Consider the following 27,906-nt stretch of genomic DNA (forward strand, 5'->3'; position numbering starts at 1 on the left):
ATATATAGACCGTTTCTTAAAAATGTTTCCTTTTTTCAAATATCACAACTATTATGATACTTTTTTTGCGACTTTTTGACGAATAAATATGTCAGCGGGTCAGAGCCTCACATATCACGATACAATATATAAGTTAATAAATTATAATAATGTTAATAAGTTTTAGTAATATTTTTTTTAATAATAATAACTTTTCTAATACTGAAAAATAGCCTTAATATCGCTGAAAATTTGCTCAATAGGATATCACCTATGGAACTCATTTAAACAGGGCAAATAGAGGCACAGCTTGATGTGGATTTCATACGAATTGGCTCTATTGGAACCTTTTTTTTTTTTCGTAAGTCTTTTGTTCAGGTGATGCTTGCTCAACACATGCAAGTTCCATTTCAATAATAATAGCTCGTATCCAAACACTGCATTTAGAAATGTACAGAGGTTAGGCCATCGCTGAAGATCGATTTTGCCGTCACATCGTTACTTTGCTGCACCGACGCTTTAAGCAGCCATGCCAAACCTACAGTTTTTGGTCGGAAAACGCAAATTATAATCGTGCTTCATTAGATATCGTGTGTTCTGCATTTAAATAAACACAGATCGAAGTCTTTACGATACGTGGGCAGCCAGCGCGCCTAATTGGCTATATCATCCCCTTGACAAGCCACGTTGAGTGTCGTTGCCTTAATTGGGTCTAACAGCACCATACGATGAAGTGGCACACCACTGGACGACAGCGATGAGCGCTCGTGGAAACATGTGTCATTTTTCCAAAAGCGTAACGCACACGATAACACTGGAAAGCTGCGAGAGCTCATTGCTTTCGTCTCAACGAAGTGTCAAACGCTTGAGGTTTTCGGTAGTGAGCTTGCTGCCCCTCCCGCCGTCGTCCCTTTACTTGGGGCTATCGCGCATCGGATTTCTAATGCATCCATGTCTTTTCCTGTCTGCGTCTTTCAGGAACTTTTGACAGTGCTGCGTAGGGCAAATCCGATGCGGCATGGGGCGTTTTCATTTCAAAATGCCTTCTTTTATCTCCAATACCCTGATGAGGAGGTAAGTAGAGAGTTCGCATCTAGTTTTATCTATCTATCAATCGCTACTGTGCCCCTTTTCTCCGATATCCGCTAGCGGCGCTGTCATCATTTCACGTACCTTCATTCGGTTTTGTAGGCGCTTTCTGTACGTAATTTGATGGACCTGTACCGGCTCTATGTAGGCCACTCTACGCTCTGACTGAAATCGATAGCAATTCGTTGAATCGATCGGCAACATAAGGTTGGGTCTATCTCGTTTTGATTTTCGCCGCAAACGCCGAAACGCTGGCGATGTCACGTAGCGTCCATTCGCTCTGCCCCTCCTGTGTAAACCCTTAACCTTCGAAATAGGTTTATAATGAGCACATCAGATTATCTTGCCATCGCCATATCTAGACCTGCCGTCGTTTTCTATCTTACACTACCAGAAATTAGAATAGAGTTCTTACTTGCTTGAGAGATTCGTATTGGGCATCTTCGATGTAGCAGGTACCCGCCATAGGTGAAGCAATTAGTTATTAAGGGCAGCAGAACACATCTCGAGGAAAGTTATCATTGACAACGCAAGCAAGTTGCTTCAGCTGTTCGGGCTCTATTTCGCAGACGGCTGCCATTGAAAATTCTTTAACACGGACATATATCTTACTCCTGTCCAACCTATATCGGTGATAAGAAAGCAGTTAGGTGAGAATTATGAGATTTCCTTTAATCATTTTTGCTACACCGAGACAAAATAGCAAACAGGGCAAAACAATTATTGTTTGTTTTTTCGTTATTCTCCTAGAAGAGGAATGAAAGCCTTATCAAAAAATACGGCCCAGTGATACTTGGGCAAAACCTGCTGAGACCTAAGAGACCCTGGAGGGATATGTGTTCATTCGTTTTTTGTTTTAGTTCTTTGCATCTCGTTACCTCTTTTGTTTTTCGTTAGTGTCAGCTTCTCTGGTCACCTATTGTTCCTAGCGACTCTTTACGGCCCTTGCGTTGACGTTCTCGGACATTTCGGCTATTACCTCGCCGGCATGATGGATGACTTTGGCCAGTCATTGGCCACGCTCGTATGATCATACACAAAAGTGATGCCCCCGTGCATTGGTGCTAGACGTATCGGTTGCTTTTATTGCGGCGATGGGTATTACTCAGCGCTCTGCTATCATCATATGTTTGCTTCACTTTGGTGAGCGGCCTGACATAGAAACTCGTTACGTTAATTTACAATTGTGTATCTAGTTTTTTCTAACCCTGTCCTCTCGATATGTCACGGATACGATAATTTCCGGCTGCAGGTGCCTTTTCCTGATCCGGCCAAGGAGCTATTGTATCTGCGAAAGACTAGACGGAAAGGCAAGTTGCACAACCATCGTTTACGTTCGAAGTATATCGTCGTGCCAGAACGAGTGCAAGAAGTCGGTAGGTGCAAAATTAAAAACAATGCAAACAAAAAGCGTAAATTCACAGTTATTACATTTTTATTCGATACATCACCTTCATCCATAGAATGAATGAAAAGTTGACTTTTCAGTTCGACTAATTAGTTGGACGTTAACGCCGAAAACAAACCTTGCAAAAGTTTTACTCCGAGAAAAGACTAAAAAAAGTTACCAAAAAGCAACATTATTGGTATTTTACGTGATGGTTTGCACAGTCGGGTCTTTTATTGACGGAAACCAGAAATGATTGCTTAATGGCTCGTTAACGACAGAGACATTTACGAAGTTGTATAAATGGAGAGTTACTCAGTTTGTTGCTATTATTATTATTGTTATGGCCTGAAACCGCTTCCCTTTAGCAGACTTTCCTGCTGTGCCATGCTTAACGTGCTCTTTGCTGTCACCACTCATGGACACCGTAGCAGAACGCGTACCATCAGTCACTGCGGTACGCGCCTTGCTTTTATGCAAGTAGCCGGAAGCTTCAAGAACTTCAACTGAGTACTGAACACTAACTAGAGCCTCCATGAAAGCATCTGGTGTTCTCGCATACTGCTAGCCAGTTCAACTTTTCTGAATGCCCGTGTTCTTCCCTTGCCATTGCCCCATGCAGACGAATGCCGGAAAAGGGCGTGTTCCTGTATTGGAAGAACGAATTAAGCAAGATTACCCGTCAAAGCATTGAAAGCCATGCATAGAAAGGGTGGCGTGGCGCGGCGCGGCGCGCTACAAGAGGGCTAGTCGACCCAAAGTAGTGTACAAGGCGGGCATCGGCGCCGTCAAAGACCATTCCTTTGTTTACATGAAACGACCAGAGGCCAAAAACGTCGGCGGTAATTGCTTCTGATCGACGCACTCGGCGATTCGTTCGGGGCAGCGTCCTTGGACCGAGGACCATTGCAATAGCGCCCTACCAGGTTCCATCCTGCCGCTCATCGTTCCGCTGTCCCGTTCGTCAATCGTGCCCCTGTTACAACACGCGGCTATCTTCGCATCGACCCTTTGGTCTTGACAGTGCCGCCCGATGGGCCAAACTGTGATCTTTTCTGTCGCCGACGGGTGGTTTTGGAGGCTGGACATTTGCTGGAGCCCGCTGAAGCTCCAAGCTGCCTTTCGCTGCTGCTGCTGTTGGTGTTGGTAACAAGTAGCTTGTTGTTGTTATTGTATTCTAGCGACTGCTGCTATTTTACTGCGGCTGTTAGACGTCGTTTAGTTCGGAAGTATTTATCGTGATATGATAACGCTGCCCTCTTCCATCTCGCTTCCGGCAGTTGCGACCTGTGGTTCTCTCTAGCATGTCGCGCATCATAATAACGTCGGCAAGAACAATATTAGAGAGATCTGTCGGCGAAAGGCGTTTCCCAGTCGTTCTCTAGCAGTCGCTTAATCGAGGCCCCAAAAAAAGCATGAGTGTAAGCCATGAAGAAGAAATCGGCGATCCTGCAGAGTAAAAAAAACAAGAAAAGTAACACGAAGTCCCCTTAAAAAACGAACAGCATAAAAGATGAATTGATAGTAGCACATAAATCTCTTTCACAGGTGCCCTGAGCCGCATAAAGACGTTTTTAGGATGTATTTCTATATGTGAATTATGGATAAGAGATGCCGTACGTGTCTAGGCCGTGTAGGGCCTCATACGGTGGAGATGATTGGCTAAATTGGTCGAGAGCTTACCTGCACTTCTAGCTTTGCTTTTACTGTCATTTCTGGAACAGGGACAGCAAAGCCCGATGCGTGTTGTACTTTTTGATATGGTTCCAAGAACGACGAGGCAAGACTTAAAACAGTAAATACATAGTATGTAGTACGTATGCTGTAGCAGTGTGAGCAATCATCACGTATGAATAAATCACCACTCCTGAGTTTCGTAATCAGCCCTGTTCTAGGTTCTCATAATAACCAACATGTTACGGACAGAGGCCGTGACGACGGCTTTTGATAATGCTAAGTATTCAAATTGAAACTAGGGACAACAACTACATGCGTGGCATTTGCAAAGAAAAACAGTAACTCCTTAACTGTATAAAGAAAAAAAGCTATTCTCGCTTTATGACTGTGCGATATTGGAAAAGGATACCAAATAATAACAAGAAAGCACTACTAAACGGCATCCAACCATTGGTAAAAGCCGGCATCTGAGTTCCTAATAGGACATCTCATAGCTCCAAAATTGTACAACGAAAGATACATATAAATGCCCTTTGACTAATAGATTGGTGTACATTCTTATGCCACAAAGGTTACGGCTGTTTATTACTACATCGATGGTGGACGTAACGTAAAATAGACTAATAACTGCGGATAAGACGTTTCCATTAATTTCGATAACGAAAAATAAATCCGGAAGTTCTACTTACGATAACTACACACGATTCGTATCCTGATGGCGTTTATCGTATCGTACAATTGTATACGATCCATTTACTCGACATGCAAAGCGTCGCAACGGGTCAGGGGCAGTGATCATTGCGTCCAACCTGCTTTACAGCGTTATCTAAGCTGTCTATTTCAAGCTAATTTTGCTAAAAAACCTTATAAATGAACGTTGTGCTTCATTATCAAGCCAATTTTCTAGCAGTATTTTAAAATAAGTGTTACTGTAAGACGCCGTCAGATACTTTAAAGCAGTTACTACTGTGAATCAATAATACTAGTAAGTACTGTGATAATATTCTGAATCAATAGTATCTTTATGGTATATATACATTTGGTATATATACCATAAAGATACCATAAAGATATATAATACAGTTTTTCTATAGTACGTTTATTTTATAATTTACAATTATTTTACGCAATTATATTGCGATGATTTTCTGATCTAGTTTTAAGGTGCATTTTGTCATCAGTATATCTCCTCTGTCTTATTACATCATCGATGGATAATTCGGTGACTGCCTCATATAAGTAGTACCACGTACATATGTTTAATAGTATATAACTCCAAGCATGTCTCTTCGTCATTCTCCTGATATCTTCCATATGTTAAATTGGTGTCGATAAGTAGATACTTTGCACTCAGTGATAATACTGAACGTTGTTTTTATATTTTAAATTAAAAAAAAAAATTATTTATTATAATATTTGGTCCTATTTAGAAAGATAGGTAAATTTGTGTCCTATCAAAATTGTAGTTGAAGCAACCCATTTATCGGTGTATAACGAGTACGTCATGTTCGCCATGTAAAAAGAAAATCTGTTCCTGTGAAGCTCTCGGCCATGTTAGCAATAATATTACCTAAGTGATATATAATTCGTGAATTTTTTGCCAATGTATCTGTTTGGAGTGGTACACGCTTAATATATGCGCTTATTTCGCAGAGGAAATCATCTGACTGCGCCTGCGTGCTACTTCCACTTAGAGGCAAGGACGATAGGTCATCATGAAAGCTTATCTATAATATAATAATAAGTCTATAATCAACTAAAAAAATCTAGCTTTCTCTCTCTCGTTATGCAGGAAACGCTTTTACTTAATAGATCTTCGAAACCACCTCTTGAAATTGCTCCAGCTTGTATTTCTCTGAGATGCAGAATAAATAATACAGAGTGAATATAAGTATAATCGACTATGAGGGCTGACTTTACAGCCTTCCACAACTTGTGCTTCCTTACCAAAAGAACAAACATAAGATCCCGTTAAGAAGCTTTTTTATTAACCCATAATGAGCTAATAAATTTTTCCATTTTGAGAGCGGCGCTCTTGCGTCGCATTATCGGCATTTTATACTCCCGGAAGTTCTTGCTTCTTCGGAAGACTTACGGCTTTTATGAACAGCAGGGGAACTAAATTGATGTGTCTGGTGCGGCAGCAAAGCGTGTAGTAGGTTAGCTGGCTACAGACTTAGTCAGCAGAATGCTAATTTAGCATCCCAATTCTGTGTGTCTCCCCATCGATCTTTCTTTCTTTCTCCATTTCTCATTCTTTGAGGCCTCGACAACCACTGTTCAGCTTCTAGTCTGTAAATCGAATACACCCGTTTTCGTGTTTGAACGCTATGGGCATCATCTGGATCAGCTAGTCCCGCTCATTGATCGTAATCAATAGGGCTTATGAGGAAGAAGCGGAAAGTAGTCGTATTCCTAATAAGTATGTATACACTTGAATATTTTAGCGGTATTAAAGTTGCTAATGGCTGTATTTTGAATTATTACCTTGGCTGTCTGAGGAAGAAAGGTTGCCAGTAGCAGTGCGTTACCGGTTCGGGCTGCGTGGGTTTCAGCATGGCGTCGTTTTCTTTCGTAGAGTTGATACCTCAACAAACAAGTGTAGGTCTCCTGGGTTTGGAGCTCAGCTTGGAGCTTCTGATATGATCTTGCATATGGATAACGGTCCCGGTCACTATTTAGACTTCCCATCACCGTACACACATACAGCGACATAATATAATCTGGCTTGAATTAATAGTAGTAAAACTGCTGTTAGTTCGAAGTTAAAAAAGGGCTATATATTTCTTTTAAATTATTTCCGGCAATCTGCTCACACGTCATACTGTTACTCTGTAAAATAGTACATGTCGTGAAAGTTTGTTCGATAGATGCTGATGTCATTTTTTCAGTTACCAGTCTATTGCTCACCGTCTTTATGAGATGGTGTGCGGGGAAGAAAGGACAAAAATTCATTACCCTATCTAGCACCAAATTTTTGCACTTGACTTTTTGCAGTTTCAAAAAATAACAGACTCGGTTGGAGCAACTCAGTGATTATAGACAGGAAACTCCTAATATCTGCTTTTACGTAGCAAGAATAACAATCTGACCAATAAAATCGATAAGCTTTGCCTTAATATATAGAAAGCTCGACTGGTCACTCTCGCTGCTTCCCATTGTACTTAAGGTGTAGCTCCTTGGGAAAAACTACGCATATCTGTGTGTCGTGCAGAAAAACAATTCCGTCCACCGGAAGATCGCTTTCGTATGCTATAACCGTTTCCGGAAGACGTCCATGCTTTCGTCGAGTATCAATGACATATATAACTTGCTTCTTGCGCCCGTGACGTAACGTTACTGAGTGTCTTCGAAACGAGGCCAATGACTAGCGCAACTTTCCATTGTGCCATTGTTGATGTATAAATCACAACGCGCCGCGAATGCGTATCGTCAATATATTCTGCGTGCATGACCATTTCAAGATAAAATGCCGCTATAGGATAGGGGTATTTTCGTATAAGACCAATACATCACGTCGAGCGCTCTGTAACCAATCATTATGGTTAACTAATCATAACCCACGACGTTACGTTGCGTGCTTCTACCCTATCTTGATCTTCGTTTACGTTATCACGCATGGCGCCTGAGAGTGACTTTTCGTTACCGATGGCACTGATATCCACTGCCAAGGAAAGAACGGGGCCATTTCTCAAAACGGATAACGTGGTCGTCTCTTGCACATCACCGTTATGGTTCAAACGCATAAGTGAGAGAGTATTAATTATGTGTAGATGCTGAAAAATTAAGAAGATTTTCCACAAGAGGGACCACTCCTTCAGGTTAAACTTAAGTAATCGTATCGTAAGATATAATAGCTGAACGTATGTTCAGCCATATTTCCATATAGGAACCATATTTCCTAGATAGCAATGTGTCCATATTAGGCGCTATGGTTTAAGAAAAAAAGCTCAATGATTTCGGTGTCCTGCAAAAAAAAATTTCTAGAATAGAAAAACAATACATAATCGCCACAGATAGTGATGGCCAGGCTTTTTCAACTTTGTAAAGATGACAGCAACTGTGTATTGAGAACGTCATTGGGCTTTATTAAAGTTCAAGAATCCAATAGCTGAAGTTTAACGAAACATTAACATTTGTTTTCTAATTCAGGCAATCATTTCGTTTGGGAATTTATGCCAAACTTCCACATGTTCAACGTGAATCCCAACGCCGGCTTTCTTCACCATTATCGAGTACGTTCAAGTTGGTAACCTTGTCCTACTAAAATTGCCCTACGATAAGTAGTACATGCATCCTGTACTGTGATTGAGCACATATCTGTTTCTACTGAGGTTCTACAACGGTAATCTTAAATTATATATAATACGATCTAATGGAGACCGCTGCATAGCTTTGAGAACGAGTATGCCAGAAATTCATTTCGTTTGTATAGCCTACAAGAACTTCAATAACTATTTGTACACATACACACACACATATATATACATCATCCGCGTGTTTAGATATAAGTCAGCCAAGACTCCAAACTAACAACTTCGATGCCAAATTTAGTTTGGTCAATGTTAATGATGGACGCAGAGAGTGTATCAATATGTAGGTGTGTGTTTACGCCTGTATTTTTTTTCGTAAACACCGGCTGTAGGTAGGTAGGTAGCGCGGAATCCTTTAGTCACCTGCCCTACATCGTTAACAACGTGGATAAACGCCTTCTTCACATTTTCGTGATGACCTTCCGGCCGCGTCAGCGACTGTAACCGGCATTCGAATAGGCAGAAACTGCAAACGTTGATATCCCTGGAAGAAAGGGCTGGAGAAAGAGGTGATATGATGGTTTAAGACGGCTCGGATTTTTTGTTTTCTTTTTTGTTCTTTTGTGTCGCTCCGCTCCGGCCTGCTTCATATGCAAACTAGTGATAGCGAGGTTGGGCCGAACAGGCTTTTGCCAATTATAGTTCGGTGGTCTAGCAAAGTCCACATGTAGAACAGAATGTTAGATGGTTTTGGGATACATGAAACACCGGCGTCACTATTAACATTAAGAAGTGGCAATGATTACCAGTGGTGGTTTCCTTCTCTAGTGGTCTGCAAGAAGATCTGCTTCTCAAGCGCTGTTTGATAGCTTTATTCTACATAGATAGATACCTTTTCCCCACGTTTACCCAATTTGGCCCTCTATTTTGGGTTATGCTTTTCCCTTCATCCTTTACTGAAATCTATTTCTTTTGTTACTGCGAAAGCTGTGTGTGCGACAGTCGTGTGCTTAGTCTGCCATCCTAACGCCTCAGCCACCCACACGGCCTGAGTGGAACTCAGCTGCTGTAATTAATCCATTTTGGTGATCGCTGTCCATAATGGTCTCTGACCAGTTCCACCTAAGCCTTCACCTATCGCAACCCCAAGTTAATCCGTCTTGACCTAGCTTGAGTCAACCTTTCAGCTTTAACAGCCAGTTCTTCTTTTTTGTTCACTTTGTTTCGCGCGTCCTCGTTTGACGTTTTTCTCATACCAAGCTTACCTCGTATCTCTCTTTGTACAGATCTGCGAGTTCGGCGGGGACAGCTGCACGATCAACTCGTCATCGGTGGTCGACAAAACGCTGCATGCGTACGCGGACCGGTTAGTCGACGCTTACGCTCGCGCCATGTCTGTTGTGCACCCGGCTAACTACAGTCGGTACTACATCGATGCGTAGAAAAACTGGTGGCAGGAGTGAAGCAAGTTGGCGAGCGGGAAGCCCCACATATGTTTTCATCTGAATACGACGGATACGAGGGAAAATGAAAGACGGACACCGAGGGTAGGCAAAGTATAAAACGACCACAATGAAGACAAGTACAGAGATGAAACGGAAGACCGTGTAAACGCTTGGTGAAGTGATGTTGGAGAGAACTAGCAGTGGTTGGTTAGCCGATCACGAGGAAAGGAAAAAACCACGACGGATCACAAATAACCACTACATGCTATGGCTGAGCTGGAAAGAAGAAAAAGAATCTACCATTACTATAATAAAGGTTTAGCGAAAGATTCGGCGACAGCACAAACGAGGCACTTGGTAATGGGTCGAATTATCACGGAACGGATACAAAGGCAGTGCGTATCGCCTAAAACAGGTGGTAGGCAGTGGAAGTACTAGCGTACGTGTCTCACATTCTAGGCGTGCCTAAGAATACGACCACACCCAAAACACAGGCGAAATAGGCGGGGGGTAGAACATTCGTTTCACGTACGCTCGTCGCAGGATGTGATACCGTCGTGGCGACGGATACGGCGGCAGCAAATATCGTACCATTTCACTGAGTTTGTGCTAAAATCGATATAGATCGAATAGGAATGGATCGGTAGGAGAAGTATTACTTGTTCTGGCTGACACTGTTTGATTTAAGGGTAGATCATGACTCAAGAAGTTGTACTTATTGCTCACAAGTTCCCTGGCCCACGCTGTTTGTTGTTTACATAGGTCACGGCTTGCTATTAGCATTTTATGGCTTCAACAGCGCTTTTAGCAGCCAAAATAGGTTTTTACCGAGGTAGCTTTTCGTTAATAAATTACATGAATATGTTTGGTTCATTTAAATGTTTTGTTTACTGGCAAGAGTTCTTTCTGATGTAAGCTAACTCGATAAGTCATCGTTGATACAGGTAATGTGTCAAAGCTCTCCTCAGCCTGTAGAATAACCTTCCTATAGACATTTATGTGATCGTCAGGCTTGCAGCTGCCTTTACAGCTGCTTAACAAAGCAGACATCTTGAACAATCTATGTACGACTAGCAGGAGAAATTTTGCACATATTTGTATTAAGTGAAATGGCTATCTACGATTACAAACGGAACGAAGCGGGAATAATGTGCTCTCTGTCGGCTCAAGACGATGAAAAGGACTGTTCACGACTTAACTAAGACAAAACTTAAGCGAACTGATAAAAACGTATATGGTGCACTCTACAGATATCATGAGCTGGCAAAAGCAAGTCTTGAGGACGGCATCCTCATGTTCAGGAAGCCTCCGCGGTCCTAGTTGCTTGTTTTTCTGTTTGAAGTGTTGAGATTAAGTCATTATCTCCGCAGCCTTGAATCCTGTAACTTGATTGCAGCAGTAATCAAGTAGCTGAAGGTCTGCTTGCTCGATAGTTTTCCATGAACTTTAACAGTACTTCCAAAAAACAATAATCTATTCACGAGGCGTTAATCTTAAGCGCTAAATAATAGCTCTACGCATAAGCTCGTTGTTCTCTGATGATCCCCCAATCCACCTAAACTGATAGGTAGCCAAACACTTCGTGTAAATATAAAATTCTGTCTGCTAGTAGTACATCATTCGCTGAAAGTATAAGGTATGCGTATATTCGGTGTACGTTACTGTATACTAATACGCTAATCTGTGGTCCATTCATATATGCTTTACACGTCTATGACGTTCCTCTAACCTTTTTATAGTTTTAAGCGTCCTCTCTAACTTTTCTTCGGCATCTGTGAGCACCTATCCCATTGGCGTTCTATTGAATAAATAACTCATAGGAGGAAAACTTCCTTTCCTAGGAGGAAAAGATAAAAACTGCAACATTCACCCCGCTTTTATTAACAGTAGCATATTGAATACCGAACCTACAAGTGCAACACCGCATCAGCTTGTATATGCCTTACAGGATTTGAATTGATCAAATCACGATTCCAAGTCGCCGGCGTTGTTGCTATAGTTACGTTTGTCTGGTTACGTATGTCGCGCCTTGAAAACCTCCAACGTTTATATTAGTAATAACCAAAACAAAGGGTATGTTTGATCACTTTATGCTAAATAACAATGTCGTTGTGTATTCAGTACATTGGTGCCTGGTTACATCAGGGTACATAGGGTAGAAATGTAACGTAAAACATATATACGAGTGAAAGAGGAAGAGAGTAAGAATGAGAACGGTGCTCATTGGTGATACACGCACTGATGGTGAATTTGTTGTGCAAAACAAAGAAATGCCAGATCGTTCCTTCTGTAAATCGATGTGAGAAGGACATGGATAAAATTATTTGTTTTCTGGCTGGATTACCGATGTCAATTGATGGGCTGGGTTTACGAAACTAACGGATTAGAAAATATAGTTGTCATATTTTGTCCCAGACGTCGCCAACATGGCGGTGTGATGAAACCCCAGCAAATGATGAAACATGAATTAAATATTATGCGGATGGATAATGAACGTTCCGCTTCACGAGGATTTTTGTAAATAACGTCCGCGTACTTTTTACTAATTAATTAGCCGCTTATTCAAACGATTCAGTTTAGCAAATATCATCGTATTTTCCAGAATAAAAAAAATTTGATTTTTAATAACGAATTTTAACACTTCACAATTATAGGTACAATTTAATACGTAAGAAATTACTTATCGTTAATGGGCCGCAAAAAAAATTTCATTTAAAAACAGACAATTCTATTGAATCTGCTTTACCATACTGTTTACAACGTTGTGTATCTGAAACATTGTCGTAGTATAGTAAAACGTTTAACAAAACAGCTGCGTAGTCCTATGCCTCAGCGTAAGTTCGCAGAAGTTAAATTTTTTCAGTAACAATGGAGACTGGTATGTCCACAAGTTTATCAGGTAAATGTGACGGATTGATGTTTTCCAGTGCTGTTATACATCGCAGCAGTTTTCTTTTGTTTTACTTGAATTTATTAAGCTTTCCTATGTTATTCCGGTATTTAATCAATGATTCTCTATTGAAATAGTTTCTGAAATAACTCAGAAACGAATAGGATGGTCTCTATATAGGTTTAGATAATCAAAGCTTGAGGTAGCTGGAGCAGGGAGTGGTCCCGGGCCTAGCATGGTGCCCGTAACCCCGTCTGGTATTGAAAGCAAACATCTGGGCAAAAAATAACCATATCCAATGTGCATTTATCGGTTTGTGCGTCGATTTCTAGGTAAGCTGTGGAGCCGAAACGGAACCCCAGAATATATTCTATCGAAAAACACCATTGAAACTTACTATTTTCTGTACAGAAATTCGAGTGTAGACTTATTATCGCGTTTTGCAGTTGGAATTTAGGACGAGGCTTCCGTCCTCATCAGTAATTCCCATTTCGTGAAAAAACTGACTGAGTGCCGCTAAAGCCGCAGAGCTTCCTCTCTGTCCGTGTAATTTTCAAAATCTGGGTCTACACGACTGACATTCAATGCATTCAAACTACCAAACTGTTCTCATACATGGCTCGATAACCACCTTCTTTTGTAAACAACCTGAGAAAAATATCGGACATAATTAGGAGACGATAAGGAGCTGATATATTTGCCAGACATTCATTTTGGGAGCCCACTTTCGAATTAAAAGGGAGACTGACGTAGCTTGTATATTCAGCTTCCGGTGGTGCGTATTGTTTTTTTTTCCATTGTGTTCGTTTTCGCAATCTCCGCTCAAGTACTAACCGATCGTTTCGTTAGCAGAGCATTGCTTCTGAATTTCTGAACATTTATGCAGTTTTCTGAATTGACCATATCTAGCCCACTAGCGTAATTCTACTCACAGCAAAATACGGCCAGCCTTGCATAGGACATTGTCACTAATTCCCAGCCATTTTTTCCCTAACGGATCATCATCGTTTTTTTCAAAAGGATTATAAATTTAATACTGTGAGCTGTCTAACTGCTGTCCGGTATGTCGACGCTCTATGAGGAATTGGAAACTTAGTTCCATAAATATTTGTTTTAGAAAGGATTCACGAGCAAAGCTATGTTTTTTGAGGCCTTTTTTTTGTGTTGAGTTGACCTTAACCAGGAAATTGACTAGAATAGAGATGATCACTATTTGCTATTATGAAAGACGCGAGATTTAAGAGTTCGAAGCTTATATAATTGATCTGTTGAATGAATCGATTTCGGGGATAGATCGAGAACGATGTTAGTAATTATTTTTCCCACACCTCTTGAGGCTTTCCAAGACAGTTGGCCTCCATAACGAATCTGATACTGCTCAATTAATAAATATCAAATAAAAAAAATATGCCGATCCGCATCTGAAATCCTTTAACAAGTGGTTGACTGCTAGTGTGCTAAGAAGCAACGTAAATAGGACGATGTACTTGAGGATACTATAGCCGTGATATGGGGCAACATCGCTTGTTTAGTCGACTTCACGACCATGTTGGCCCTATAGAAGTACTTTATATTCGGTTGTAGGGTCCACTGACGTTATCCGAACATACGTGTTGCGTCTGTATGAAAAATGATTGAAGGCGTGAATAATCCTATCGCCTCACCCAAGAAGTGAGTGTTTGCGCTCTGGGCCAACCGGAAAAGGTGAAACTTACATTTAAAGTTTGGACCAAATAATCGAACTATATCCCCTCAAGTCATGGTAAGCAAGTCTATCCTTTTTACATGTAAATAATTGTATTTTTGTCTCGTTAACGGCGCATATCTACACCACAACTAGTTGACGTTGTTCTGCTTCGTTTAGAAAATTGCTTTATAACATGGAACTTCACATTGAGCAAGGCAATAAAGTGAACTTTTCTATCATAAAATCTTATCGTTTCTCACGGCTAAGGCGTCAACGTCGACCTGAAGCTTATCTTCAGGTGCATTGCAGAATTATAAGCATATTATAAGCCGACATCCTAAACCCGAAAAGGCATTCACATTCCTTTATGACATCACAGCTGTCTCTAGGCGCTCTAGCTTAGAATTAACATCCTCGAGATATCTAAAATGGGTCCGCTTTCGTCTGCCCAAGCTATATTAAGGCCCATTTCGCTTGGCTCTTTATTAAATAGATTTCTGAGTGAGGGTTATGCCTTCCAATCTGTGTAGAGCGATTCAGTTGAATTAATATCTTCAGACAGCCGGTTTAAACAGAATGTATCTTCTATATCGTAATAAACACCCGTTTAATAATGACAGTAATTGGTAAGAAGTACATTTGAATCTGACAGACAAATTTGAGAATTTTTATGGTAGTAAATGACGTATAGTGAGCTTACCATCACTATGACCATAAGGGCAAAAAGGACTGAAATAAGCATGTACACGGAAGTTCTTTTCGCTGCGATTGCTTATGCGATATTCAATCCTACGCCCTTTTATACCACATATGCCAAGTAGCTTCCTTAATTTCCATTGAAATACATTCATTTTACTGTATTTTGATGACAAGTCTTAACTGTGTCAGACCGGAATAATCCTTTTTGAGCAGAACCCAAATCGACTACTGATTGCAACAATTGTAAGGGTCTTAACTTTAAACCGTCTATCTTGACGAACACGCATTGTAAGTAAACGTAAACATTACATTTATAAAGACCTTTGTTGAGTGTTACGTATCATTTGTTGTATCGTATAAAAATTCGTTGCCTTGGGCAAAATGTCTAAATAAATCAAGGTACCGCTTAGAAAAAATTTCCACTTAATACGTTACGTGTTCCGAGCATAATCTTTCGGCATAGTATGCATATTAATAAGATACCAGCGGACGGGGGAGATTGATAGTGAATTACGTACGTAGACGTTTGAAATTCGCTCCAGGCACTGCGGGCCTTTTTTAAAATACTGCAGGAGTTATTTTAAAATGAACTAAAGCAGGCCGATGTTGATGAATCAACTTTGGCATTGAAGGACGTCTCTCTATGCGAGCAGGCACCTTCTAATTGAAGGCTCAGATATTATTTGGAACAAATAGCGGCTACATTGGTTGATGCGCGTTGTTTTTTTTGGCGTTGTTCTTTTTTCAAGATAGCTAATATTTTGTATGTTAGAAAATGAAGATTCTCATCATCCCTTTCGAATCGGTGAGTATTAGTAGTATTATCACTAATTGAAAAGTATGCACCGCTTTACATTGTTTTGCATTATGACCAACATCTGAGGTCGCGTATGGCGATCCCTCAGTAATTGCACAAGCAATCGGCTTCGAATTGCGAGTTCGTCCTTATGCGCGCTATATTCGCGGTCCAATGAAAACGTTAGGTGTGAACGAAGTTTCAAAACGAAGAAAAGGCCGTTGCAAGAAAGATGGAAGGAAGCTAGACAGAAGCTATATATTTTTCGTCTACTGTTGTCAAGCGTTGCTAGGTCATTGTTCTTTTTCGCGCTCGCCTTTATCATCCCTTCTCTGTTACAAGGTCGTCGCTAGGATCTATAGAACCTTCGCCGTCGTGCAGGGAACACCTGTTGCACCACAAACGGTAGTGCGAATACTTTTCGTACGAGTGTGTCATTGCTACGGAAAGAAACGAGTGGAGCTTTGGCTCCCAAGCCGGCTAATTTCAAGTATTTCGCCTTTGGCCGACTGGCTCGCTGGCTGGTCGTCAATCGAGACATCTTTCCCGATGTCAACGAACACGAACCTTTTTTGTACGTTGTTGGTGGCAGACAGTGGTCATAGCAATTTCGTTCCAGCGTTATTTCCGCATTGCTCAGTCTTCCGAGATGAAGGGGAGACCGATTGGGTAGACGCATGTGATGGATGGCACCCGGTGATTTGGCTGCCGACTCCGGGCGGCCGTCGTTTGCATATACAACCGTTTTACGGCTGCATAAGTTAAGCGCATATTCCCTTTATGGTCCTCTCCCGCCCAAATTTACAACCCAATAAACGTGTGCTCCATGTTTTTCAGCCCGGGCCAAAAATCGGATACCCTCCGAAACAACGAATTACAGGTCTGAGCGGCTTGATTACCGTCATTATGATTTTCAGTCGCTTGAGTATTTTCATTTAGCTATGTGTTTGGAATGACCCTCTCGGTTTAGTCAGAGGAAGCCACATATAAGATGGCTAAAGGAAATCACCAGATACAAAGGACGTCTCAGGTATCCGTTCACACGATCTGTGCAACCTTTCTCTACAATATAGCGATATTAAACGATACGTCATAGAAAATATGTATGCTATTGACGACGGTGATACTGGTGAAAGATGGGCACTATGAGGGTATCTTTTCAAATTGTTTTATTGAATAGAAGAAACTTCATGATATTTGTATATACTGGAAGATTACATAGGTCTACAAACTTTGCCGGGCTCAATCGATATTTAGGTGGTACACACTTCGGTAGCTATAGATAACGGGATTTGCGTTGAAACATTGTACTTCATTTTTGCGGTTCCGTGCAACGCTGTGTGTCCCAGCTGAGAAATAGCTAGAATTCTCAGTTTTAGAACATTAGTTTAAGGTTATCCTCCGCTGATCTCCTCTTATCGAACTTCATCCGAGTTTTAGTGACTCAGAGATGAGTTCGAAAGAAACTTTGCTTGTTGATTTCTTCCAATTTGTTCCGTCAACGTATAATAGAACTTCAATCATGACTAGTTGATACGCACATTTGTGGACGTCAAGCCGCAAATGTAATTCCAATACATATAAACAAAAACATTACAAGGCGGATAGAGCATACGCTATTCGTTGCAAATTAGTGTAACGCCTTCATTTTACGTAATCGATACATACTCGATTGGCCAAGAGACACTGAACGTCGAACGGCTGTAAAAGCACGTACCAGGCACCTCGACCTGATGACAATCAGACTCTAAACAGTGCAGAAGCGTACGCTGCGCATAGTTTGTAAACGAGTGCCTGAAATAAACCGTACAAATATGTAGATTATGGTTGGTTTTGGCAGCTTACGCAGTTGTTGATTTCGAAAAAAAGCTACTCTTCAAAGGTACCGTCACTTTTCCTCATCCACATAGAATAGGTTGTCTGATTCATATCTGTTAGCAAGGATCACTTACGTGTCCGGAATCGCAACGTTGCTTTATTCAGAGGTCCGCTTTATTACTAATTCGTTTTTAGCGTTCGCGCAGAGGCGACCTTCATTCGAATACCGAGCATTACGGAGTTAACGCGAATTTTACGTAACAAATTCTTGCTAACGTCCTGCACATCTAGACATGACCAATCGGACACTTAGGTTGTACACAGATGGTACGATACGGAACGAAAAGGAACATTATTTGCATGCATTAGTAGTTTGCTTTAGTGTGCTTATCAATACAAAATTTATATTGTATCGGAAAGTAATTGCTAATGCACAAACATGGAACAACCCCCTATTGTCCTGATGACTGGCTAGAAACTCGTCTGACAGAAAGTGGACTTTGGGATCCGCAGCAAAACGCATCTAGCTTTATGCTATTGTTTCACCGACACGGATTCTTTCATTTAATGGGAGATTTTCGTCCACTTATGTAACCAGACCACTTAAACGAACGCTTGCTTGGTAACCTCCACATAAGAGCTATTGTTAATCGACGCACTAACCCGCGGTAAAAATTAGGTGCACGCTCAAATAGCATAAGGGCTTTTTTCATCTCATGCACAAAGGCAAAACGCGAAATCTTACCAGCAAATACAAATTGAATGTACTTAGAACCCGTTTGATAACTGATAGCGAAAATACTGATATGTGAGTTTTCGCCACAGCGTGACAATCTAGATTGTATCCCATAAAACAAAATAGATATGTTAACTATCCCTGTAAGTGTTATTTCAAGCAATACTGTAAAATAACTTTTTGAAAGCGCTTAGGATTAATCTAGTTTTGAGTTTATCTACACTGTTGCCACACTGGAACGAGCAGGCCTATGGGCTTTTTTCTAGTCATGGGTGTCGAGCTGACGAAGAAGTTACTTTGCCTCAGCTCGACATTTACTAAGGGGTTTAATTAAGCAGCCGCTAGCCGCTAGCCGCTAGCCGCATTTCGCTTCTTACGATGCGACACGCCATGCATTCGGCGCCGTTCGATAATTCCTTCTCCTCTCCCTTCAAAGCTAACATGGGTACTGGAAATGGATAGACCACAAAGAAGTAAGCAATTACGCATGCTGCCAACAATGGCGGCAAGAAAGGTAGCGGCACTAGAAGACCTCAGGGTTAACACTATTCCGCGTATAGTGGCTGGCTATTTTCCAAAATGTTCTTTTAGGTTCAACCGAATCGTGCAGCTGGTATCAACCTTGAGAGCTTTACGGCATAGCATGAACAGGATACCATAAGCCGCGCTAGACCTTCTCCTATTTGCATGCCGGCTTTGCCCTTTGACCGGCTGACGCCTAAAAGGGCCCCACTGACCATTCTGAAACCTCAAAGGCCCATTTTTGCCGCTACGTTCGAGGCAAACGCGGAAAATGCTAAAGCTGCCCGGTGAGATGGCATCTAGACCCCTCTTCGAGACCAGAATTTGAACGAATGACGCGCGCCTCAAAATAGCTTCATGTTGAAATGTTCTGATACCTGCATTGTTCAAAAAGTGCGTTACTGCCTCGTTGTGTTTCTATACTAAGCGCAGCTCAAAACTCTACCAAGGCCCTCCCTGGTGTGCCTACCTGCCAACCAATTAGCATTGTTTGATCGTCTTAAAATGCCGCAGAGTTGCCTTCATATTTAACATATATACATATATATATATATATATATATATATATATATATATATATAATACAAAGAGTCATACCTTGTTATAAACTCAAGCAAACCACCTAGCTATCACGGAGTTTTTGCCAGAGAAGAATATTAACGAGGGAACAAGCGTGCAGAGAAGCCGTTCAATTACATGCGATGTAGCAAAATGATATGCACAGAACGAGCCATTAAACTTTAAGCAGAACTTGACGCGAACCTTTCATCGTGGCGGGAATGTCTTCCATCACTCCTCTTTATAATACAGAAAAACCAATTATTTCTAGACTGAAAGGCCAAACTCGTCATAGCGAAGAGTGCTACATCGTTAACCACACGACTAGCTGAGCTAATATCAGTTACTATACAGTGTTTTCACGCAGGACAAATCCTCATCGAAATCGTAATTTTTTTTTTTGCCGAAAGTCGACGGTTTACATTATTAGCAGCTTTTATATAGCTTGTAAAAAAATAAGAATAAAATTTCCATCAGGCACACCAGAAAATCCTTAATAGAACTGAAGTTTTAAAAAATCTTCAAAAAAACATTTTTAATACACCTGGATTTCTTTATTGAGAAATCGACGGTTGTTTCAGAAAAGTGAACATCAACTGCCTATTGCGTTGCTCAGGTAAGTTCCAGCGGTTAACCCTTTTGAGACTTCCTATGTCCTCTTGCACCTTCCGCATGTAATAGTCGTTTTAGGCCCCCTAAATTTTTAAGATTTTTGGCCTACTGCCACCCTAACGTATAATTCCGCTGCAGTTTTTCGTATGTAGCCTATTTTAGAAGCGCTTTAACGAGCTTAACTGCGATATCGGTTGGCACGCGATCACTACTGAAACATTATTTTCGAATTAAAGAGGGGCAACTTTGGAACTATCTAGCGAGTAAGCCAGGTCTTTAGTTCAAAGAGGAATCGCCGCGAATTTTAGTAATTATACTTAATGATTGTAACCGTTAGGGACGTCACTTTTAGTCCAAGCAAAAACCTTATGGACACATCTTCGTTTATTTAGATAAGATCTTTGAAAGTACTCGTAAGAAAAGGTCCAGATTCTGGCACCTCACTCCGCATATATGTGCTAAAATTAATATATTTTACACACCGGAGGCGACAATTATAATCCCACATATCATATATTCATGTACGGGTTATCATAAATCATCTTTGAGATAAATACGTTGTACAAACTTCCTGTTTCTGCATGATCTTCCAGTTTCATTTAATGCGGATCTTGTGAACATAGATAATGTCAAGGCTAGTATAAATGTAGCGTTTCGGCCCCGATTCTGTAGGGGGTCATCGCCCTTTGATCGTACTAGATAGGCTTGATTTTCATTTGAACAACACGTTTATAGCTATATGAGATTTAGCCAGAGGCGAAAGAGAGGGGCATCGAGCTCTGGCCATTGTATAGCTATCTGTCGTCGTAAGTGCACAGGGAGAGCATAGATTATGTCAGTAAAGAGCGAACCACCGTCCACTAGCCCTCACGCCTAGTTACCATGTCCGCCCTCGCTGCTAATACGTTCGCTTATTGCAACTGCCTTCTTCCGGCTACGATAATTTTCACATGTCGCGACCGTTACCGCTGCTGCTTTCTGTACTATATGGTTAGTCCCTTGTCTTTAAATAATATTCATTCTTGTAATTATCGTCGCCAACTGCCCTGACTATAACCTCACTGCTAGACCCCCATTCGCAGGAGGTGTACAGTGCACTGCTGATCTCTATAGCGTTGTCCACAATCCGGGAATTGGCAACCCGGACTCTGATCGACCAATCCTCGAGATGGTCAACGATACTAAGCACGCAAGTCGTAATGCACAGCATCACTAGTGGTACGCGTCTGCACAGCTTTACGTTCAGATGAACTCTCATCTACACTGCAACCATCATCGGTCAACAGTGGCTACGTCAGCAGCGATGAAGGCCTCGTTATCATCGCGTTTACCTGGGTGCTGGGAAACTGGGCGCTGCGAATGCCCATTGCCTGCGCTTCGTATGTCCGGAGGCCACTTCTAATCAAAGACTGATTGTTATTGGCTCCATCGGGAAACCTGGACACCGTTGGGCATGACTAACAGCTAAATAACTACGAATATTATGTAATGATGTGCTGTGTGTTTGGCAGGCAGCTGAGCGAGTAGTCGGTTAAGGAAATGTAAGTATATCAAGTGTTTTATATACACCCAGAGCAGACCTACCCCACTTGATATTACTACTGAGCTAAATCTAGGACATGCACTGGTGGCAAAATAGATGTTGGCCTGTTCACTATTCTGAGGGACAGGCCGTCTCTAATATAATCTGAAGGCTCCGCATCGCCGATCTGCCCGCGTGTCTAGTGCTCGTCTCTGGCCTCACCACGCGCAGTCTGTGCATTCTATCTATAGCATCTGCTTTACCTCGAGATTCCTGAAATTTTGCACTAATTATTTAAGAACTTTCAGATCGGACATCCGCCATTGCCGTGGCCGTAGCCCTTGTATGGAACAAGGGTTCGCCCGTTTGCTAGCGGCTCTGTTCTGCTAGCTGATCGCTAGATGGTAAACCGTCCATACGATAAGCAGCCCCGCTCGTGTATGTATATTTTGCAGCTCAAAGACCTGTGCTAATCGGGTCGGCCGGGACAAGGCGGGCTTAATAAAAATTTTATGCAGGCGCCACCAGCGGCATAGTGATAGGTACGCTGTATCCGCCTCGCTGCCCGATTCACTAATACAACTCATGACTACAAGCATGTAATAGAACGAAGCAATTGTGTTTCACAGTATCTTCGGACTGTATAATTTGGCGCCTCTCAAAAAGGCTATACTTCGCCAGCCGTAGCCGACTTATTCTGTTACTGATTTAACCGTTCAGCCAAATCATAGGTATGACAGTTTTCGCACTTGTGCTACTATTATTGCTGTTTTTTGCAGCGTCTCTAGAAGCTTTTTGGCGAAAGTCGACAGCCGTTGCAAAGAGGGGCTGGTGACATGGCTCTTTCGAGGAGTGCAGGAAGTAAAGGTAGAATAAGAAACACCAATGGAACGTCGAGCTCCATACCATGCGGTGGTTCATCGTTTCTTCAAGGTAAGCCCACCTCAGTGTAATTTACTCATTTCAGATGAGAGCAACTACGTCTTGTTTGTTTTTATACGGGAAGCTAAGCACACATGCAGTTTTAACGCTTTATGGATATTTTTGCTTAAAGCCGTTCCGGCGCTTTACTCCAGGTAGTACAACGTTTTTGTAACCTTTTCCTTTTGTTTTACGCAGTGGTGGCTCCTCTTTACGCTCTTGGTTAATAATACATTATCCGTAGATATTACTCTGTATTTATTAGGATCATTTTATTGGTTACTAGAATATATTCAGTTAACTCAATTTGGCTTCTAAAGGAATTTATGCGATTGCCATACATGCAAGTTCACTTATAAAGCATAGCTTTTTAATTCACATTTTTTTACCCATTCCTGACCATAAATTAGACTATGGGCCTTTTGCAAATCTATATGCTCTCGTTACTTACATGCGTTTGGAACTACTGTGCACACAAAGATTCATAGGACAACGGACAGATTATTTCACAGTTGCTGTATGTATGATCGATTGACCTACTCCTTGCCCTAACCTCCTTGTACTTGCGGTACGCTTGGCCAAATTGATCAGACACATGGCTTGAGAAGCCATGTGTCTGATCAGTTCCAATTCTTTCGTTTTGGTTACCTGAACCACTTAATTCGTGATAACCTTCTATTAAGTTTCATATAGTATATATTCTCAAAAGGTCATAGGGAAGATCAAGAGAGTAAACCTTGTCCTTTGGCGATATCTACTTCTTTTATAAAACAGTTCAAAGGATGGAAGGCTCGTATTGCTGATACTTTGATACCTGTGCTCGAGGATTATTGATTTAAGTTACAATTCTGAGCTGCGGTCTTGTTAAAAGTATAACTTGTACGACTTGACACGCGCAAAGACTTTTTCGTTATCTTGCCTAAGTCGTTTTCCGAAGCCAAAGCCACTTTATTTGAGTATCCTAGCCTTTTGGACGAATTCGCCATAGACTCTAAGAAGTTTCTCTCGTTTCACTGTGATCCACTCCATGAGGCTCGTTGAGTGCTGCCTAAAGTTCATTCAATAGCAGCCTGTGCTGTATCCTTGCTTGCTACATTACTTCTACTTATCTAACCGCTGCAGCTACCCAGCTTTTCTTAGGTTTCAGCCCTTAACAAACGAAGTCAGCTTGCAAATCTTAACGTGCTAAGAAAGTTTTGCAGTCCACCGGGAAAGCCCTTCAACTTAACATGCCTAACGCATTAAAAATAGTTTAGCAGTGCAGTCAGCTGGGGCCAGGACTCGGACACAACTATTTTGTACACTCTCACGTATCCCGAGCGATTAGCTAAATACACAAAGAGACACACTCCATTAAGCCTTTTAGACTTTTCAGTCTGAGTCGCAGGGTACAAGTGGCCGTAGCATAAAAAGGCAGAGCAAAAAAAGAATACCGTTATTAACAACGGCTACCATTACGACACTTTGTCTGTCGGCCAGTTAACAGCGAACCAGCAGACGACTCCTTTAACGATGCCAAGTGCCTTCCTTTTATATCACCTGCTTGTCCCTTCTGTAACGTTTTCGCTATTCACTTGGTGCCTCTTGTCCTCGTCTTCTGCGGCGAAGACATTCCTATATACCCCTTGTTGCAAGAGTCGATTCCTGCACATTTCCAGACTTCCTGCACAGCCTTAACTGTCGTTTGTTTAACGGAGCGGGAGTAGCACTTGATAATATTATGACTCAGCGACGGGGTAGTGAGCGCAATTCGTGGGCGAAAAGGATGTGGGAAGCTGAGTGGACTTCATCTGTGCTGTGTTAGCACAGCTCCGTCGCCTTCAGTGTCGTGATCATTCTCAGATGCAGCTTCATTAAACTTAACTGCCTTTGCCATCTTCCATGTTTTTAAACGTTTTGATAATGGGAAAACAGCGCTGGCAGTTGTGCCTCTTGTAACGCTACATACAACCTCGCGATGTAAAAGTATCAGAAGGTAAGTATATAGCCTGTCTACTATGGGTGTACTGACCCTGAATTATCTAGAAGCTTTCTCGACACGTATTATCGCTATTACCCTTCTTATTTTCTTACCCTATTTCTCATTAATCATGTCCGGTTTATTATCGCTCTAGAGGTTATTTTTTTCTCTTCTTTACGTTTCATCTTTTTGGCACTGTAGGCATTTTAGATCAAGTTGGGGTCGCAAGCAGAGGCCCCCGACTTCGGCTACCGCCTGCTAACCTCAGCTACTATAGTTTCCTTCCTGTAAATCGAAGTCTGGGATACCTGCACCTAAAGCCTGGTCAGCTAAGTCTCGCCCATCAACCTCCGCATCATTCTTCACAGCCGTTTGCCGAAAATAAAGACAAAGCATCTCTTGAGGTGGATGGCCTTTCACGAGGCGGCAGCGACTTCCTCATATGCTTGGTGACAGTGACTGTACATCTCGCACCAACTCGATCCGTTACTTACTGCCTATAGCATATGACAGGCAAAGCAGCAATTAAGGCCGCGACCGCCTTTGATTTTGATTGCCATTTACTTCGGTAATAAAACGTAATGTGTCATCAAGTTTTAATGTATACCTTGTGTTACCAGGTAAAAGATTGGGCGGAACATTTAGAGAATCTGTTAGTAATAAACGATGTTAATGACTCCGAAATCGATGTTGGGTAGCTATTAAGTAGGATTCTTGAAGGAGACGTTTGATGGCAAAAAATTATTAATTTCATTCGTTCAAGAATTCATTCATTCGTTAAAAAAAAGTTCAAACAATTTGGGATTTTAGAACATGTGCTTTAACCTGGCATTGTTGTCTAATAGACACACTGTTAAGGCTTCTACACATTTTTTTAGCTCTGTAATTGGTCCGCAATCTGGTCCATTAATGATGATAAACCCTACGAATTACATAAGATTCTCTCTCTCTCTCCCTCTCTCTCTCTCCCTCTCTCTCTCTCCCCCCTCTCTCCCTCTCTCTCTCTCTCTCCCTGTGTATATAAATATATATATGCACCGGAAACAACAGGTAAATCAACAGATTTTTTTTGTTATGAGCTGTCTTTTGGGTTTTATTTAAACAACAACAGATGTTGTAACGACATAGTTTGCATGTGCTAGTACTTCAATTTTTGACGTTCATGATTATCTATATATAGTCACTGCAGAAATGCGTGTATGAATTTTTGACATAATCCCTCTTTAATCCGCAAATAACTTCTAAAAAGCAACCGTGAATTAACCGATATTCGTAGATGTACATTTGGCCATATGTCCCTTAAATACGGTACCTACGGTAAAAATTTCGACGGAATTAGACTTTCGGGTGATAGCAGCCCAAAATTAAAAGGATTCGAAATTTTAAAAGGGGGAAAATACGAAAGGTGCAAGAAGGTGTAAACAGTCTAAAAAACTAAACGTTTGATGATCTAGTTAGAACTATTCTTCGTTGCAGAACGGAACTCTCCACTCTGCATGAAAAATCCAGAGTTAAAAAAGATTTTTTTAGCTATTATAATATGTTTTCGGGCCCTTGTGTTTAAATCCTACTAAAAGTGTTTTGATTCGCATTATGCATACACCCCTCGAATCTTTTGGAAGTCGCCTTGAGACTTACGATGACGTAGACCGCTTATTTCGAACAAAATAGAAAGTTTTTAATTCATGTGGAGGTATCCCTAAAGCGAAGATGTTGGATTTTAGCTGATCTTTTGTCAAATTTCGAAAACCACGCATTATGTCGCGCTACAATAGGTTTATTTCTTCGTTTGGCTTTTTCCTTGTTCCAGAATGGCCGTTAGACTCACTTCCGCTACGACAAACAGCCCGCTAAAATTCATGCTTATTTGAATGCCCCATTCTGTGTATATGTGGATATATATGATGATAGATCCATATACAACGCTAATCGATCACCAGTATATCGGTTAATATTTCTATATATAGCTTATTCTTCGCCGCAATCTCGCTATGCGTGTTTTTAAGGATCTAACTCGTTCTATAGTTTCATATCCTTTCATTCGATATGGATCGGCCTTTTTATGACCCGTAGTCCATAGAGTACGCACCAAAATTACTAGTCATGTAGCGTGCGTGTCCGGCGCAGGGCATTGCAGTCCGGTGGGTGTTATTAGGTTAGAAAATGCCGGAATGCTAAACAGCAGATAACGCTTTTGCCTGGCGCCGAAAATATTCAATGTTGTTTCATAAAGTTGCTGGCGTGTCGCCATTTACCATTAGGATGACGAGTTTTTGTCGTACCGAGCCATAAGCGCGACCGCCGTTTTGCCTACAGCCTCTACAATGTTAAATAAAGGCTCTCAAGATAACTCGGTTAGGTGGGTGGTGTATATTTGCCCCTAAGGTATACTCGATTTCCTTTTTCCAAATGCTCCTCCTTACCCAGCGGAGGATTTGCAAATAAAGAGTTATATAAATTCGTAGCAATATATGGATCAACATTTTTTGTTAGTCACACGATATCAAACGTAACTTTCAAACGTTTGGCTATGAATATTTGTTTCTAGTAGAAACTTGATAAACGAAACAAATTAAATATTTAGATGTTCGGCTTCCGCTGAGCCAAAATTTGGATACGTGGCATTCTAATAAAAACCTACCTGGTCATTAAAAATATAATGCAATAACTAAAATCGGCAACTAAAAAAAAAAAAAAAAAAAAAAAATTAAAATCCTATAGTGTAACCAGTTAGGTTATGGTCGTTGTTATTATTGAATCAGGTATTGAGCTTGAGTACCTTCGAATCCAGACGAGTCTTCATCGTTCACTAAACAAAACAGTAAATTCGTCACGATACGAAACCAGTGTGAACCCATCCTCTGAGTAATAATTTTTTTCCCAATAATTACTAACTAGTTGTGAATGGCTTCAAAAACTATTTGTGTACCCTTTGAGCTGTTGAGATGTGTAAGTTTAACCAATGCGTGTCGGCCCGGTGATGGCTAAGGCGGCATGCGAAATTAGTATGATAATCCAGTTTTTACGTTTTAGAACGAAACTTGTTTTTTTTTTTTATTACAAAATAGAAAACTACCTTTACAAAATGGGTAGAATACGACGGCGCAGGAAAGAAACTTGCGGGGTCGTCAGAAAGAGGTTGTCAAACCTCAAGTGGTTTTTAGCTAAGAAAAAGAAAACGCGAATCAAATACGAGTTGGTCCAGTTGATAGAAAACAGGCAAATGGGTAGATGATAGACAATTGAAAGAGCTCATCTTCTTTGTCTCCATGCAGCGTCTTGCAAACGGTCAACGAATAGGTTCAACCACCTGACGTCTGTTCTCTTCGTGACGAAACTCTTTACGTTTCTCACA

The 27,906-nt window shown here is 41.2% G+C and overlaps 2 protein-coding genes across 13 annotated transcripts in view; both read left to right on the forward strand.

Moving 5' to 3' along the window:
* The window catches only part of LOC111255297 (uncharacterized), a 110,098-nt gene extending 99,395 nt beyond the window's left edge, over positions 1–10,703 (forward strand). For 2 of the 3 annotated variants that reach the window (XM_022817106.2, XM_022817105.2), the window contains 4 exons: positions 958–1,053; positions 2,321–2,444; positions 8,285–8,367; positions 9,672–10,703. In XM_022817106.2, coding sequence (XP_022672841.1) covers positions 958–1,053; positions 2,321–2,444; positions 8,285–8,367; positions 9,672–9,827 — 459 coding nt within the window. In that variant the 3' untranslated portion in view covers positions 9,828–10,703. The remainder of the gene's footprint in view (positions 1–957; positions 1,054–2,320; positions 2,445–8,284; positions 8,368–9,671) is intronic. The other variant, XM_086976746.1, reaches the window with a different exon arrangement.
* Positions 10,704–12,509: 1,806 nt separating this feature from the next.
* Positions 12,510–27,906, forward strand: part of LOC111245189 (uncharacterized) — an 87,236-nt gene continuing 71,839 nt past the window's right edge. The window contains exons 1-5 of one of the 10 annotated variants that reach the window (XM_086976754.1): positions 19,575–21,689; positions 21,979–22,212; positions 22,450–22,603; positions 24,506–24,566; positions 24,753–25,155. In XM_086976754.1, the coding sequence (XP_086832880.1) occupies positions 22,507–22,603; positions 24,506–24,566; positions 24,753–24,813 (219 nt within the window). In that variant the 5' untranslated portion in view covers positions 19,575–21,689; positions 21,979–22,212; positions 22,450–22,506 and the 3' untranslated portion in view covers positions 24,814–25,155. Of the gene's footprint in view, positions 21,690–21,978; positions 22,213–22,250; positions 22,270–22,449; positions 22,604–24,249; positions 24,567–24,752; positions 25,156–27,906 lie in introns of those variants that run through there. The other 9 variants (XR_015318537.1, XM_086976750.1, XR_015318536.1 and 6 more) reach the window with 9 other exon arrangements.

This window comes from Varroa destructor, unplaced genomic scaffold (assembly GCF_002443255.2).
Source record: "Varroa destructor unplaced genomic scaffold, Vdes_3.0 BEIS01000001.1, whole genome shotgun sequence".
NCBI classification, from domain to species: Eukaryota; Metazoa; Arthropoda; class Arachnida; order Mesostigmata; family Varroidae; genus Varroa; species Varroa destructor.